General features: G+C 45.4%; 1 protein-coding gene across 3 annotated transcripts in view; it reads right to left on the bottom strand.

The window, feature by feature from the left end:
• The window catches only part of ACSL6 (acyl-CoA synthetase long chain family member 6), a 316,002-nt gene that overhangs the window by 222,442 nt on the left and 76,346 nt on the right, over nucleotides 1-17,214 (bottom strand). Inside the window, exon 2 of one of the 3 annotated variants that reach the window (XM_068277436.1) lies at nucleotides 8,546-8,634. The exons of the other annotated variants lie outside the window; for them this stretch is intronic. Within the exon in view, the coding sequence (XP_068133537.1) occupies nucleotides 8,546-8,567 (22 nt within the window). The 5' untranslated portion in view covers nucleotides 8,568-8,634. The remainder of the gene's footprint in view (nucleotides 1-8,545; nucleotides 8,635-17,214) is intronic. 3 annotated transcript variants of the gene reach the window in all.

Genomic DNA, 17,214 nt, shown 5'->3' on the forward strand with positions numbered 1-17,214 from the left:
GTGACATCATATGTGGCACCGTCCGCTACACCCCTAGTAACACCTTCTCCGCCTGTCTCTCCCTCCCCAGCCTTGCCGCCGCCCGAACCAATGCAGATTGGTCGGTCGAGACTGACCCAGGTAGAGCGAAGGCGAAGAATGACAGAACAGCTGTGCCTGTACTGTGCAGCAGCAGGGCATAGGGTGCGAAACTGTCCCAACAGGTCGGGAAACGAGTTTGCCTAGGAATAGTGGGGGGTGACACCCTAGGCACACAAACTGCACCCCTTAAGGAAAAGAAGTTACTGCTCCCTTGTACGGTTACATGGGAGAATAAGTCTATGGCCACTGAGGCATTTATTGATTCGGGCTCAGCGGCCAATTTTATGAATTTTGAGTTTGCGCAGGAATTGGGTATCCCCCTTTCTCCTGTGAGACCCCCCATTCAGGTCACAGCAGTGGACGATTCCCCTCTGCAACGGAATCGTGCACTGTCTCAGACTCCGGAGGTGAAGGTCACCATAGGGGTACTTCATGGGGAACAATTATCGTTTTTTGTATTGCACATGTCAACCTCCACTATCATCCTAGGCATGCCCTGGTTGCAACTCCACTCACCTCAAATAGACTGGGCCACAGGGCAGTTAACCACTTGGTCACCTCGTTGTTTTCAGCAGTGTTTGGGGAAGTTGACCCTGGGGCAAACCAGAATTCAGGTGGAGGGGGTACCCGACCAATATTCCGAGTATTCCGATGTGTTCTGTCCCAAGGCAGCAGACAAGTTGCCCCCACATCGCCCTTTCGATTGTCCCATTGACCTCCGTTCAGGATGTGTACCTCCCCGGGGTCATTTGTACAACCTGTCGGGACCCGAAAAAGTAGCCATGCAGGATTATATACGTGAAAACTTGGCCAAAGGTTTCATTCGGCCGTCTCGGTCACCTGCTGGAGCTGGTTTCTTTTTTGTTAAAAAGAAAGACGGAGGCCTGCGACCCTGCATTGATTATCGCGGCCTTAACAAAATTACAGTCAAGAACCGCTATCCCCTGCCACTGATAGACGATTTGTTCACACAAATTACAGACGCTAAAATCTTCTCTAAACTAGATTTGCGGGGCGCGTATAACTTGATACGCATAAGAAAGGGCGATGAGTGGAAGACGGCCTTTAATACACCAGACGGGCATTACGAGTACCTGGTGATGCCCTTTGGGCTCTGTAATGCCCCGGCCGTCTTCCAGGAACTCATTAACGAGGTATTTAGAGAGGTGTTGGGGAAATTTGTTTTAGTCTATCTTGATGATATTCTTATCTTCTCCAACAACCTCTCTGAACATAGAGACCATGTGAGGTTTGTTTTGAATCTGTTAAGGCAGAACTCCTTATATGCAAAACTTGAAAAATGTATCTTTGAAGTAACGTCCGTCGCCTTCTTGGGGTATATAATTTCCACCACAGGCCTGTCAATGGATCCTGCCAAGGTTTCGGCTGTGCTGGAGTGGCCACAGCCGGTGGGGTTGAAATCTCTGCAGCGCTTTCTTGGCTTTGCCAATTACTATAGACGGTTTATAAAGGGGTACTCCACAGTCATTTCTCCCCTTACAAGTCTCACCAAGAAAGGGGCAGATACAACTCACTGGTCTCCTGAGGCTTTACATGCTTTTTCCACTCTGAAGGGCCTATTCTGTTCAGCACCCATCCTCAGACATGTGGATACGTCCTTCCCGTTCATTGTGGAGGTGGATGCTTCAGAGGTAGGAGTGGGGGCTGTGCTGTCTCAGCGATCAGGCTTGCAGGGTAGAATGCACCCTTGCGCTTATTTCTCTCGCAGGTTTTCCCCTGCAGAGAAGAATTATGATATTGGTAATAGGGAGCTCCTGGCCATCAAATTAGCTTTCGAGGAATGGCGACATTGGTTAGAAGGAGCTGAGCATACCATTACGGTTTACACCGATCATAAGAACTTAGAATACATCGAGGGGGCTAAGAGGTTGAGCCCTCGTCAGGCTCGATGGTCGCTATTTTTCTCCAGGTTCACCTTCATCATTACATATACCCCGGGGAGCAAGAATGTTAAGGCAGATGCCTTGTCCAGATGCTTTGAGGCAGAGACAGCACAGCCCTCCGTTCCTGAGACCATTATTCCTCAGAGATTGATACTGGCAGCCACTGGTACTTGGGAGGATTGGAGGGAGACGCTGAGTCCCTTTCAGCAGGACATCCCGGAAGGGAAGCCCGCAGGGGTTCTGTTCGTTCCTCTGCCGTTTCGCCTTCGGGTTCTGGAGATGTTCCACGCACATAAGAATGCAGGGCATCCGGGGGCATCCAGAACACAAGATTTAGTAGCCAGATGCGCCTGGTGGCCTTCTCTGGCGGCGGATTGCAAGGAATATGTGAAGGAGTGTGTGACATGTGCCAAGAGTAAACCCTCCCGGCTGGCACCTGTCGGTACCTTGCAGTCATTGCCCACCCCGACTGAACCGTGGACCCACCTGTCCATGGATTTTGTAGGCGAACTTCCCAGGTCGGAGGGAATGGCGGTCATTTGGATCGTGGTCGACCGGTTTAGCAAAATGGCCCATTTTGTACCTTTGAAAGGACTCCCCTCCGCTCAAGAACTGGCCGAGTTGTTCATTACGCATGTTTTTCGTTTGCACGGTATTCCCGAAAACATAGTCTCAGACAGGGGAGTTCAATTCGTCTCACGTTTTTGGAAAGCTTTTTGCCAGCTCATGGACATAAAACTGTCTTTCTCGTCTGGATATCACCCTCAGACCAACGGCCAGACTGAGAGAATAAATCAATCGTTAGAGCAGTTCTTAAGGTGTTATGTAGCTGAAGCACAGGACGATTGGGTCAGATTTCTGCCGTTTGCAGAATTTGCCCAAAATAATTTAAAAAACTCGTCCTCCGGTTTTTCGCCTTTTCAAGTAGTGACGGGAAGATCACCCAAATTTTCCCCATTGCCTATAGCCTCCACTCCGTTTCCAGCCCTGGAGGTCTGGCAAAGGTCATTCAAGGACCTGTGGGGGACAGTAAGAAATAACCTGGAGAAGGCCTTCTTGAGTCAGAAGGGTCAAGCCGACAAGAGACGGTCGGTGGAGTGGAGATTCCAACCAGGAGACCCGGTTTGGGTGTCCACACGTCACTTGGCCCTAAAACAACCTTCTAATAAGCTTGGTCCCAGGTTTGTGGGTCCATTTCCGATAACCAAAAAGATCAACAATGTTACTTATACTGTCGAACTTCCCACTAGCATGCGGGGGGTAAGGTCTTTTCATGTTTCCCTTCTTAAGCCAGCGGTCCAGGTGGGTCCCACTCCTCCCCCTCCTGTGTTGGTGGATGCCCAACCTGAATACGAGGTGGAAAAGATAATTGATTCACGTACTGTACAGAATTCGGTGCAATATCTCGTACATTGGAAGGGGTACGGCATTGAGGAGAGGCAATGGGTGCCTGGGAACCGCATGCATGCGGACGAGTTGGTGAGAGAGTTTCATGCGGCACATCCAGGGAAACCTGGAAGGAGCTGTCCGGAGTCCACTCCTCGGGGGGGGGGGGGTACTGTGAGAAAGCGCGGAGGAGCCGCCGCCATGAGCCGGCGGCGGGCGGCTCCTTCCGCACTCAGCCTTGTCTCGCACGGAGAGGCAGCCGCCTCCTCGCATCATGAGGCGGCTGCCTCCGTGCATGAGGCCGCAGAACGCGGCGAAACCGCCGCGTTGGGTGCGGCGAGTAGCCCGCAGGTCCCCGCTGCGGAGTCACCGCTGAGCGGGGCTGCGCTGGCTGGGACTCGTAGTCCCTCTAGTTTTAGAGTGACGCGCGCGCGCGCACTCAGGCAGGGGATATATGGCAGCAAGGAAGGGGTCAGCTGACCAGGCTGGTCAGCTGATCCTGGCTCCACACCTCATTGGTCCAGCACTTAGGGAGGTGCTGGAGAGAGGATATGTATATATACTGCTAGCTGTTCATTTGTTCCTTGTCTGGCGTTGCGTTCACATACGTGGGAGCACCCAGATCCGTTAGTCAGATCCGTTAGTGTGCCGGGACCAGCTGGAGCTGTAATCCTACACTAAGCTAGATTTGTTGATAGCTTAAAGTACTAGTTTGATTGTGATTATTTGTTATGACCTTTGCCTGCCTCGACTATCCTTCTGAACCTTGACCTTGTACCTCGTTATCTCTGATACTCCGTTGCTGAACCCAGCCTGTACCTTGACTCCGCCTCTGCCTCCTGATTTTGTACTCCGATATTTCTGATACCCCGTTGCCGAACCCTGCCTGTACTTTGACTCCGCTTCTGCCTCTCGATCTTGTACTTTATCTGTCTGTGTGTGTACGACCTGGCTTGTCCGACCTCGAGAACCGACCTCACCATTGGAGGAGGTTCCTCGTTCTGTTAGTAACCCTTCCGCCTGAGGGTGACTTTCAGAAGATACTTCCTGCTAGTAGTCTGACTCCTCCCGTCTTGGAGAGCTCAGGGTTGCGGAAGTAATCTGTACAGTACGTCTTACTGTACTGAGGCCTAGTCCTCTAAGTGTTACTGTTACACCTAAACACTACACTCTACTCCGGTGAACAGAGGTTAGCTAGTATATTGGATTATCGGTGATACTGCAGATCACATATAATCTAGTATACGTCTGTATTCCCCGTGACGCTGCAGGTCACCGGTAATCAGACCTCTCTGTGCTTCACCGAGCGTTACAGTCGGTATTTTATCTCATGCGGTATTTTAACACTTTGCTTGCAATTCACCACTGTGAGAGGATAGAGAGAGGAGTGTTCGATAGCAGGCGATAATGATGCGATAATGGAGCGATATGGATGCGAAAACTGCGATAAACGGTCGATAGTTATGCGGTGTTAGTGATTTGCATGTGATACGTTGCCTCTCTGGATGCTGGAAGTAAAGGATTGTGGGTAGGAGGAGGAGGTTATTACCAGCATGTGACCGCAGAGGGTTTCCCTCCCTGTTTTTGACCCTCTCCTTCCTTTACAAATCCCTCCCTTCGTTCTGCATATTAAGTATATTAAGCAATATTAAGCATTTACAATATTAAGTGGATGGGCGAAACGGAGGAGGTATTTGGATACATTTTCACACTCACTCCCGATGAAAAATGTATCCAGATTCCTCCTTCCTTTCGCCCATCCACTTAATATTGTAAATACTTAATATTGCTTAATATTGTAAATGGGCTGCTCTCTGGTGCCTAAAATATGTACAGTATAGGCTGTTACTGTGTGCTGCTAGTAAACTAGCTGCAGAGTGAGCTGCTCTCTGGTGCCTAAAATATGTACAGTATAAGCTGTTACTGTGTGCTGCTTGTAAACTAGCTGCAGAGTGAGCTGCAGCAGCTGTGAGAAAAACCACATATCTCCAGGTACATTCAGGGGATAAATAGATGAAAAAATAATGAATGGCCATACCCCCTTTTTTCCCTGGTGAATTGTGATTTTGAGAAAAAATAACGACTAACTATCGCCTATTTATCGCACATTTATCGCATGGATTTCTCTCTGTCGATATTTCACCCTATACTTCTGGAGAATTGCTATTTGGAGATATCACAGGAGGTAAATTACCTCCCATGAGATAAATAGGTCGGTAACCACTGGTGAATTGAGGCCAATGTGTTCATCAGCCTCAGTCACCCTGCCTTCCCCTGGCTGAGCCTCTCTCTCTGGGCCTGATCCAATTCACTTTTTCTCCTTGGTAATATTTACATATCTTATCAACAAAATGCTTTTTAAAGTGAACCTTAAGCCAGAAAAAAAAAATGAGTTTTACTCACCTGGGGTTTCTACCAGCCCCCTGCAGCAGTCCTGTGCCCTCGCAGCCACTCACTAATCCTCTGGTCCCCCGCTGCCAGCTAGTTTCGTTTTTGCCGACAGGCCCGTCAGGACTGGCCACGCGTAGCTTTTTCCGCATTCCCGACTGCAATTAGCGCTATGCGTACAAAAATACGCGTTGCCGCATTACGCACGCATAGATATGCGGCAACACGTATTTGTGTACGCATTGCAGCCCGCAATAGCGCTAATTGCAGTCGGGAATGCGGAAAAAGCTACGTGTGGCCAGTTTTGACGGGCCTGTCGGCAAAAACGAAACTAGCTGGCAGCGGGGGACCAGAGGATTAGTGAGTGACTGCGAGGGCACAGGACTGCTGCAGGGGTCTGGTAGAAACCCCAGGTGAGTAAAACTCATTTTTTTTTTCTGGCTTAAGTGTCTCTTTAAGCAAGCAAGAAAATACTCTAAAAATTGTTGGCAGTACCTTTTTCACATACTGTTTGGTACTTTTGCAGTTGCAGAGTGCTGGAAACTTATTGTAAACAGAAGGTGAAAAATTACCATATTTTTGCCGTATAAGATGCACTTTTTCTCCCTAAAATGCAGAGAATCCCTGACTGTTTATCCCATTTAAACGATTAATATTTAAATTAATTATTAAACTAATAATTAATATTTAAACTATTAATATTAATATTCATTTTTTATTGTAATTCCAAAGAGCGGTGATACAGCAATAAATAATAATATTGCTGTATCACCGCTCTTTGGAATTACAATAAAAAATTAAAGGTTTGCTTAACCTCCTGAGCGGTATGGACGAGCTCAGCTCGTCCATCACCGCCGGAGGCTGCCGCTCAGGCCCTGCTGGGCCGATTTTCTTCAAATAAAAAGCAGCACACGCAGCCGGCACTTTGCCAGCCGCGTGTGCTGCCTGATCGCCGCCGCTCTGCGGCGATCCGCCGCGAGCAGCGGCGAAAGAGGGTCCCCCCAGCCGCCCGAGCCCTGCGCAGCCGGACCAATCAGTTCCGGCCAGCGCTAAGGGCTGGATCGGAGGCGGCTGACGTCAGGACGTCGGCTGACGTCCATGACGTCACTCCGCTCGTCGCCATGGCGACGAGGAAAGCCAAACAAGGAAGGCTGCTCATTGCGGCCTTCATTGTTTATTCTGGGCGCCGGAGGCGATCGGAAGAACGCCTCCGGAGCGCCCTCTAGTGGGCTTTCATGCAGCCAACTTTAAGTTGGCTGCATGAAATAGTTTTTTTTTTAATTTAAAAAAAACTCCTCCCGCAGCCTCCCTGGCGATCTCAATAGAACGCCGGGGAGGTTAAAAAGGGTCGAGTCCAGATCTGGATTGTATGTGTATCTTGTACCCCAGCTCAGGCTCTCATTTATGTCCCTGCACCTGAGGTTCCTGGGGCTTTTATTAGGCTTGTATTCACTACTTACTGTCTGGTGGGTTATTGCATTTAATTGGAAACCGGCAACACTTCCTCTCACCCATTTTCTGTAGAGAGTTGACCTGGTAATGGAAACGGACCAGCTGGCTCCTGTAATTTCCTTTACAAGTCAAAGGTTTCTGTTTAGTCAGAATGGTCCGATTATAGGGCCTTTCCTTCCTCTCTTTCACAATTTGTGTCTCCTGTGTACCAGTACTCTACTCGCCTTTCTTTTATCATGAAGCTGTGTTACTTGGACCTGTTTTATTTGTTCATCTGGCTATTCTTTCAGTTGATTTTTTTAGTTTTGTTTTATCATTATTGTTTCCATTTTCTGTTACTTATCGGTTGAATATGTTCACGGTCATACATTTAGGATTTTGTGTGTCATGATGTTTCTTCTTGATCTATATCGTGTGCATTTTTGCATATTGTTTATGTTTATTTCATGGCCATTTCCTTGACTGTAATGTGCCTCTTTGCTCAATAAATCTATTTTTTTTTTTGTAAATTAAATGAAAGTAGAATTTTCTTTTAATGGTTTTTTTATTTATTTCTCGCTGCTCTCTGGGCATAATTTAACATATTTCTAAAGATCTTTGAGTCACATTCAGAGAACATAAGCCATTGTAAGCCGTGCACTCCTAATTACTCCTCAATGACATTTAAACAACCTTGAATTTGGCAGATGGGCAGCATATCTTAAATTGCACATTGTGTTTCATAAATAAAGACAAGAAATGCAATGTAGACAAGCCTCTAGCAATTCTATTGCAGTGCCTGAGTGGTGACTGATAACATCATGGAGATGTCATGATTCCCAGTGTCACGCGGTCTCTCCTATCTGACTGGCCAATCTCACAGTATGGAACCAAAAGTGATGGTTTGATGAGTGTTTGAACTGCTATGGATAAGCGTGTCACAGGAAAAGAAATTACTTCCCATGTATTTCATGTTGAATTAGTCATGATTCAGAATGCGAGAATTTAAAAATGGTTGTGATTCTGATAACGCTATTGCTTGGTTTTACATGAATGTTTATTTCAGAAGATTTTTTTTCCTTCAGTATTTAAATGCGGTTCAGCATTACCTACATGTATGAGTACATAAACATATATCAAAAATGCGATGAAGCTTACTATATGAAACCCAGCCATACGTACATCCTTGAACAATTCCCAATCTGCACTGCGTAATTTATTGTGGCATTTACAGCAGCAGAGTGCTGAGAGAGCTTCTTTTGTAGGACAGCATCAAAATAAAGAAGCATTTTCTGTTCTACATCCAACCTTTTAACCAAAGTGATCTTTTATCCAAGGACTCTTTTTTAACATACCCATTATTTCCACAGCAAGCATCTTGTCGTCCTACACAGGATCAGAATGCAGCCTCTTTTGCACTCTGCTCATGATATCTTGGCAGAGACTAAGAAAAAAAAAAAAAACAACTTTAACAATCTGAGCTTATTTATGTAAGGGTAAATGGTGAGGACCATTTAGCAAGTTGTCCATGGCAACTGGCCAGCTAAGAGTTTTCAATTTGTTGCCTATCTGTGTTGGAAAAAAACGAAAGCTGACATTTGAAGTTTGGCAGCTTGCCAAGTGTATTAACTTAAAAGGAATCCAAGGTGATAAACATATGAAGGCTACAATATGTATTTCCTTTTTAACAGTAGCAGGTGCCTGACAGTTCTGCTCAACTTTCTGGTCAGTAGAGTCTGAATCAATCAACTGACACAAGCATGTGGCTAATCCACCCAGACTTGAGTCAGAGACATCTGATCTGCATGCTTGTTCAGGGACTATAGCTGAATGCATTAGAGGGAGTAGATCAGCAGGACAGGTAGGCATTGTGCACTTTTTAAAAGGAAATTAATATGTCCATATGTCTCCCATCTTGGGTTCCCTTTAAGGGCTGTTTTTCAATAAGAATCATAGGGCCGTATGCAATTCACTTTTTCTCCTGAGTTTTCTCCTAGGAGATAATTTTTCATCTTCAATTTAAAGGGACTCCGAGCAGTGAAGAAACTGTGGAAAGATGCATATCATTTTAAAGCTCTCTTTTTCCTCTTTCCAAAAATATATAAACCGCTGCCCTACGCCTTTTACTTTTCGCTATTTTCGCGATTGAAATTGCCGCGGCCGCGATTTTAATCGCTAAAATAAAGAAAACTAAAAGGCGTAGGGCAACGATTTAGGTGTCACCAGAAAGAGGAGAAAGAGAGCTTTAAAATGATATCCATCTTTCCATAGTTACATTGTATTACACAGGCCGACTTTTTCTGCTGAATGGAGCTGCTGACACTGGGGAAAGTGTCGTCCTGTGTAATACAATGTAACTATGGAAAGATGGATATCATTTTAAAGCTCTCTTTCTCCTCTTTCTGGCGACACCTAAATCGTCGCTCTACGCCTTTTAGTTTTCTTTATTTTCGCGATTGAAATCGCGGCCGCGGCAATTTCAATCTCGAAAATAGCGAAAACTAAAAGGCGTAGGGCGGCGGTTTATATATCATTGGAAAGAGGAGAAAGAGAGGTTTAAAATGATATGCATATTTCCATAGTTTCTGCACTGCTCGGAGTCCCTTTAAATGAACTTTTTAGCACTTTGCAATGGAAAAAGTACCCAAAAGTAGGTGAAAAAGTATTGTCAAAATCATTTTGAGTATTTGTTTGTTTGCTGGTGATGTAAAAAGCATTTTAGGTGAAAATATCACCTAGGAGAAAACTCAAGTGAAAAAGTGAATTGCATATGGGCCATGATGTGATTGCGATTCCAGGTGTACTGAATGACAATGTGATTATCGCATGTTCTGTCATTGCAATTTGCAAAAGGAGATTGGAAAAGAAAGCTGGACATTTTTTTAATTGCCAGATTGCAAGAAAATGACAAAGCTCTGAAATTGCAATGTAATTTTCCTGCACTCCCATACTTTTAACACAAGAACAAATGCATGAAAAATGCAGCAGGAATGTCATTTGTAAATTGGGTAAAATGGTGACACAATTGAATGTCACTAATGGAAGCGTTCCTGTGTGCAGTTTACATCAGTAGCTTAATGTCCTAACGTTTTGCAATCTGCGAGTGACAAGAAACAGATCACACAATGCTGGTGGTGGAACACAGCTCTAACTCTTTTGCACTAGTTTTTAAAAGCTTTCTTTCACTTTGTATTCTACAAAGAAAAACTGAAGCAAAAGAAGAGAAATTAGCCAGAGCAAAATTCAACTAAGATTAGAACTTAAAGGGGAACTTCAGCCTAAACAACCATACTGTCATTAAGTTACATTCGTTAATTAGAATAGATAGGTAATATAATCTCTTACTCACCCTGTTTTAAAAGAAAGGCAAATGTTTGTGATTCATGGGGGCTGCCATCTTTGTCATGGGGGCAGCCATCTTTTTGGTTGAAAGGAGGTGACAGGGAGCAGGAGACACAGTTCCAACTGTCCTCTGTCCTGATAACCCCTCCCAGCTGCACACCCTAGGCTTCAAATGTCAAAATCAAAATGTAAAAAAAATTTTTTTGCACCAAAACAGCAGAACGAGAGCAACAACATCAGAAATCCAATTATGCTTTGCACAGCATCAGGGGAAAAATGCCCGGGCAGTTTTCTTCTGTGCAGCTAAAAATGAGGCTTGTATAAGAGAAACAAAGTTCTGATGTAGTGAAACTGTTAAAGAAACACCAAGCCTTTTCAGTGCTGCTGAGTTGATTTTTAGTCTGGAGGTTCACTTTAACCACTTAAGGACTGCAGTCATAAAACCCCTTAAGGACCAGAGCCTTTTTTTCCATTCGGACCACTGCAGCTTTCACGGTTTATTGCTCAGTCATACAACCTACCACCTAAATGAATTTTACCTCCTTTTCTTGTCACTAATACAGCTTTCTTTCGGTGCTATTTGATTGCTGCTGCGAGTTTTACTTTTTATTATATTCATCAAAAAAGACATGAATTTTGTCAAAAAAATGACTTTTTTAACTTTCTGTGCTGACATTTTTCAAATAAAGTAAAATTTCCTATACATTTGAGCGCGAAAGTTATTCTGCTACATGTCTTTGATAAAAAAAAAAACATTCAGTGTATATTTATTGGATTGGGTAAAAGTTATAGCGTTTACAAACTATGGTGCCAAAAGTGAATTTTCCCATTTTCAAGCATCTCTGACTTTTCTGCGCACCTGTCAGGTTTCATGAGGGGCTAAAATTCCAGGATAGTACAAATCCCCCCCAAATGACCCCATTTTGGAAAGAAGACATCCCAAAGTATTCAGTGAGAGGCATGGTGAGTTCATAGAAGATTTTATTTTTTGTCACAAGTTAGCGGAAAATGACACTTTGTAACAAAAAAAAAAAAAAAAAAAAAAGTTTCCATTTCTTCTAACTTGCGACAAAAAAAAATGAAATCTGCCACGGACTCACTATGCTACTCTCTGAATACCTTGAAGTGTCTACTTTCCAAAATGGGGTCATTTGTGGGGTGTGTTCACTGTCCTGGCATTTTGGGGGGTGCCTAATTGTAAGCACCCCTGTAAAGCCTAAAGATGCTCATTGGACTTTGGGCCCCTTAGCGCAGTTAGGCTGCAAAAAAGTGCCACACATGTGGTATTGCCGTACTCAGGAGAAGTAGTATAATGTGTTTTGGGGTGTATTTTTACACATACCCATGCTGGGTGGGAGAAATATCTCCGTAAATGACAATTGTTTTATTTTTTTTACACACAATTGTCAATTTATAGAGATATTTCTCCCACTTAGCATGGGTATGTGGAAAAATACACCCCAAAACACATTATACTACTTCTCCTGAGTACGGCGATACCACATGTGTGGCACTTTTTTGCACCCTAACTGCGCTAAGGGGCCCAAAGTCCAATGAGTACCTTTAGGATTTCACAGGTCATTTTGAGAAATTTCGTTTCAAGACTGCTCCTCACGGTTTAGGGCCCCTAAAATGCCAGGACAGTATAGGAATCCCACAAATTACCCCATTTTAGAAAGAAGACACCCCAAGGTATTCCATTAGGAGGATGGTGAGTTCATAGAAGATTTTTTTTTTTTTTGTCACAAGTTAGCGGAAATTGATTTGAATTGTTTTTTTTCACAAAGTGTCATTTTCTGCTAACTTGTGACAAAAATAAAATCTTCTATGAACTCACCATACTCCTAACGGAATACCTTGGGGTGTCTTCTTTCTAAAATGGGGTCATTTGTGGGGTTCCTATACTGCCCTGGCATTTTAGGGGCCCTAAACCGCGAGGAGTAGTCTTGAAACCAAATGTCGCAAAATGACCTGTGAAATCCTAAAGGTACTCATTGGACTTTGGGCCCCTTAGCGCACTTAGGGTGCAAAAAAGTGCCACACATGTGGTACCGCCGTACTCAGGAGAAGTAGTATAATGTGTTTTGGGGTGTATTTTTACACATACAGATGCTAGGTGGGAGAAATATCTCTGTAAATGACAATTATTTGATTTTTTTTACACACAATTGTCCATTTACAGAGAGATTTCTACCACCCAGCATGGGTATGTATAAAAATACACCTCAAAACACATTATACTACTTCTTCTGAGTACGGCGATACCACATGTGTGACACTTTTTTGCAACCTAGGTGCGCTAAGGGGCCTAACGTCCTATTCACAGGTCATTTTGAGGCATTTGGATTCTAGACTACTCCTCACGGTTTAGGGCCCCTAAAATGCCAGGGCAGTATAGGAACCCCACAAGTGACCCCATTTTAGAAAGAAGACACCCCAAGGTATTCCGTTAGGGGTATGGTGAGTTCATAGAAGATTTTTTTTTTTGTCACAAGTTAGCGGAAAATGACACTTTGTGAAAAAAAAAACAATACATATCAATTTCCGCTAACTTGTGACAAAAAATAAAATCTTCTATGAACTCACCATACTCCTAACGGAATACCTTGGGGTGTCTTCTTTCTAGAATGGGGTCATTTGTGGGGTTCCAATACTGCCCTGGCATTTTAGGGGCCCTAAACCGTGAGGAGTAGTCTTGAACCCAAATGTCTCAAAATGACCTGTGAAATCCTAAAGGTACTCATTGGACTTTGGGCCCCTTAGCACAGTTAGGCTGCAAAAAAGTGTCACACATGTGGTATCGCCGTACTCAGAAGAAGTAGTATAATGTGTTTTGTGGTGTATTTTTACATATAACCATGCTGGGTGGGAGAAATATCTCTGTAAATGACACATTTTTGATTTTTTTTACACACAATTGTCCATTTACAGAGAGATTTCTCCCACCCAGCATGGGTATGTGTAAAAATACACCACAAAACACATTATACTACTTCTCCTGAGTATGGCGATACTACATGTGTGACACTTTTTTGCAGCCTAGGTGCGCTAAGGGGCCCAACGTCCTATTCACAGGTCATTTTGAGGCATTTGTTTTCTAGACTACTCCCTACGGTTTAGGGCCCCTAAAATGCCAGGGCAGTATAGGAACCCCACAAGTGACCCCATTTTAGAAAGACGACACCCCAAGGTATTCCGTTAGGGGTATGGTGAGTTCATAGAAGATTTTATTTTTTGTCACAAGTTAGTGAAAAATGACACTTTGTGAAAAAAACAATAAAAATCCAATTTCCGCTAACTTTTGACAAAAAATAAAATCTTCTATGAACTCATCATACACCTAACAGAATACCTTGGGGTGTCTTCTTTCTAAAATGGGGTCACTTGTGGGGTTCCTATACTGCCCTGGCATTTTACGGGCCCAAAACTGTGAGTAGTCTGGAAACCAAATTTCTCAAAATGACTGTTCAGGGGTATAAGCATCTGCAAATTTTGATGACAGGTGGTCTATGAGGGGGCAAATTTTGTGGAAACGGTCATAAGCAGGGTGGCCTCTTAGATGACAGGATGAATTGGGCCTGATCTGATGGATAGGAGTGCTAGGGGGGTGACAGGAGGTGATTGATGGGTGTCTCAGGGGGCGGTTAGAGGGGAAAATAGATGCAATCAATGCACTGGGGAGGTGATCGGAAGGGGGTCTGAGGGGGATCTGAGGGTTTGGCCGAGTGATCAGGAGCCCACACGGGGCAAATTAGGGCCTGATCTGATGGGTAGGTGTGCTAGAGGGTGACAGGAGGTGATTTATGGGTGTCTCAAGGTGTGATTAGAGGGGGGAAATAGATGCAAGCAATGCACTAGCGAGGTGATCAGGGCTGGGGTCTGAGGGCGTTCTGAGGTGTGGGCGGGTGATTGGGTGCCCGCAAGGGGCAGATTAGGGTCTAATCTGATGGGTAACAGTGACAGGTGGTGATAGGGGGTGATTGATGGGTAATTAGTGGGTGTTTAGAGGAGAGAATAGATGTAAACACTGCGCTTGGGAGGTGATCTGATGTCGGATCTGCGGGCGATCTATTGGTGTGGGTGGGTGATCAGATTGCCCGCAAGGGGCAGGTTAGGGGCTGATTGATGGGTGGCAGTGACAGGGGGTGATTGACAGGTGATCAGTGGGTTATTACAGGGAAGAACGGATGTAAATAATGCACTGGCGAATCGATAAGGGGGGGTTTGAGGGCAATCTGAGCGTGTGGGCGGGCGATTGGGTGCCCGCAAGGGTCTAATCTGATGGGTAACAGTGACAGGTGGTGATAGGGGGTGATTGATGGGTAATTAGTGGGTGTTTAGAGGAGAGAATAGATGTAAACGATGGATTTGGGAGGTGATCTGATGTCGGATCTGCGGGCGATCTATTGGTGTGGGTGGGTGATCAGATTGCCCGCAAGGGGCAGGTTAGGGGCTGATTGATGGGTGGCAGTGACAGGGGGTGATTGATGGGTGGCAGTGACAGGGGGTGATTGACAGGTGATCAGTGGGTTATTACAGGGAAGAACGGATGTAAATAATGCACTGGCGAATCGATAAGGGGGGGGGGGTTTGAGGGCAATCTGAGCGTGTGGGCGGGCGATTGGGTGCCCGCAAGGGTCTAATCTGATGGGTAACAGTGACAGGTGGTGATAGGGGGTGATTGATGGGTGATTGATGGGTAATTAGTGGGTGTTTAGAGGAGAGAATAGATGTAAACGATGGATTTGGGAGGTGATCTGATGTCGGATCTGCGGGCGATTTATTGGTGTGGGTGGGTGATCAGATTGCCCGCAAGGGGCAGGTTAGGGGCTGATTGATGGGTGGCAGTGACAGGGGGTGATTGATGGGTGGCAGTGACAGGGGGTGATTGACAGGTGATCAGTGGGTTATTACAGGGAAGAACGGATGTAAATAATGCACTGGCGAATCGATAAGGGGGGGGGTTGAGGGCAATCTGAGCGTGTGGGCGGGCGATTGGGTGCCCGCAAGGGTCTAATCTGATGGGTAACAGTGACAGGTGGTGATAGGGGGTGATTGATGGGTGATTGATGGGTGATTGATGGGTAATTAGTGGGTGTTTAGAGGAGAGAATAGATGTAAACGATGGATTTGGGAGGTGATCTGATGTCGGATCTGCGGGCGATCTATTGGTGTGGGTGGGTGATCAGATTGCCCGCAAGGGGCAGGTTAGGGGCTGATTGATGGGTGGCAGTGACAGGGGGTGATTGACGGGTGATTGATGGGTGATTGACGGGTGATTGACAGGTGATCAGGGGGGATAGATGCATACAGTACACAGGGGGGGGAGGGTCTGGGGGGGTCTGGGGAGAATCTGAGGGGTGGGGGGGTGATCAGGAGGGAGCAGGGGGCAGTTTAGGGACTAAAAAAAAAATAGCGTTGACAGATAGTGACAGGGAGTGATTGATGGGTGATTAGGGGGGTGATTGTGTGCAAATGGTGGTCTGGGGGGTGGGCAGGGGGGGGTCTGAGGGGTACTGTGGGCGATCAGGGGGCAGGGGGGGGCAGATCAGTGTGTTTGGGTGCAGACTAGGGTGGCTGCAGCCTGCCCTGGTGGTCCCTCGGACACTGGGACCACCAGGGCAGGAGGCAGCCTGTATAATACACTTTGTAAACATTACAAAGCGTATTATACGCTTCCTATCCGGGGATCGTCGGGTTAACAACCCGCCGGCGCTTCCGATTGGCCGGCGGGTTGACGTCGCGGGTGGGCGGAGCCTTTTGCCGGTGGATGCGCGCGCATCCCAGCGCGCGATCCCCGGCCAGAGAGTGCCCCAGGACCTGACGCCAATCTGCGTTACGTGGTCCTGGGGCTGCCACTTTGCCGCCGCCAATATGAAGTAGGCGGTCGGCAAGTGGTTAAAGTGAACCGAGCACCATTTTTAGCACCCAGGGTATCTCAATAGCACATTAAAAATGCATTCCAACAATGTGTCTCATTATTTAAAAAAACAACAATTTTACTTTTTATTTTTACATTTAAAGTTTAACACAGGCTTTATTAGCCTACTTCAGCCGGACTGGCTGTCTGCAGAGGTTTCAGGCAGCTAAGGACTTATTGTAATTGTTTTATTGCACTCATTAGCAAAAAGTAAACAATACCTTTTAATCAACAGAGGGGTGTGGGTAATTAAAACAACCTCTTCAAAGAGCTTATCCAGAGGGAATGTGTCAAGATAGAATCTGTGACTTCTGTGTAAATCAGGACTCTTATTTTGTTATTTTCTTTTAGCTTGGTGTAAAGACTTCCTGCAAAATAGATGTTTAGGAACATCCTATTTGTGCACCAATTAGTGCAAATGGGACGTGGAATAAACAACCATTCTGCCTAAATGCATGTGCACACGTGCTGCTGGAGCACCAGGCGCACAAGCCCATTTTAGCCTTTAAAGTGGTTAAAGCAAACTAGAGGGAAAACAAACTCATGAGGTAAACAATTGTATCTATAGTCCAAATCCTAAGTCACAATTTACTGGTATACCATTGTCTTATTTTGCTTCTAAGAGTTGAAAATGTAGGTTTACCTTTTTACCATCTCAGGTGATCGTGGCTATTTTTTTTATGTTTTTCACTTCCTACAGAGACTGATCTTGAACTATGGAACTTTTTTTATCTGTTCCCTGTGCTCAAAAGCTACAGCTAC

The sequence above is a fragment of the Hyperolius riggenbachi genome, chromosome 3, assembly GCF_040937935.1.
Source record: "Hyperolius riggenbachi isolate aHypRig1 chromosome 3, aHypRig1.pri, whole genome shotgun sequence".
NCBI classification, from domain to species: domain Eukaryota; kingdom Metazoa; phylum Chordata; class Amphibia; order Anura; family Hyperoliidae; genus Hyperolius; species Hyperolius riggenbachi.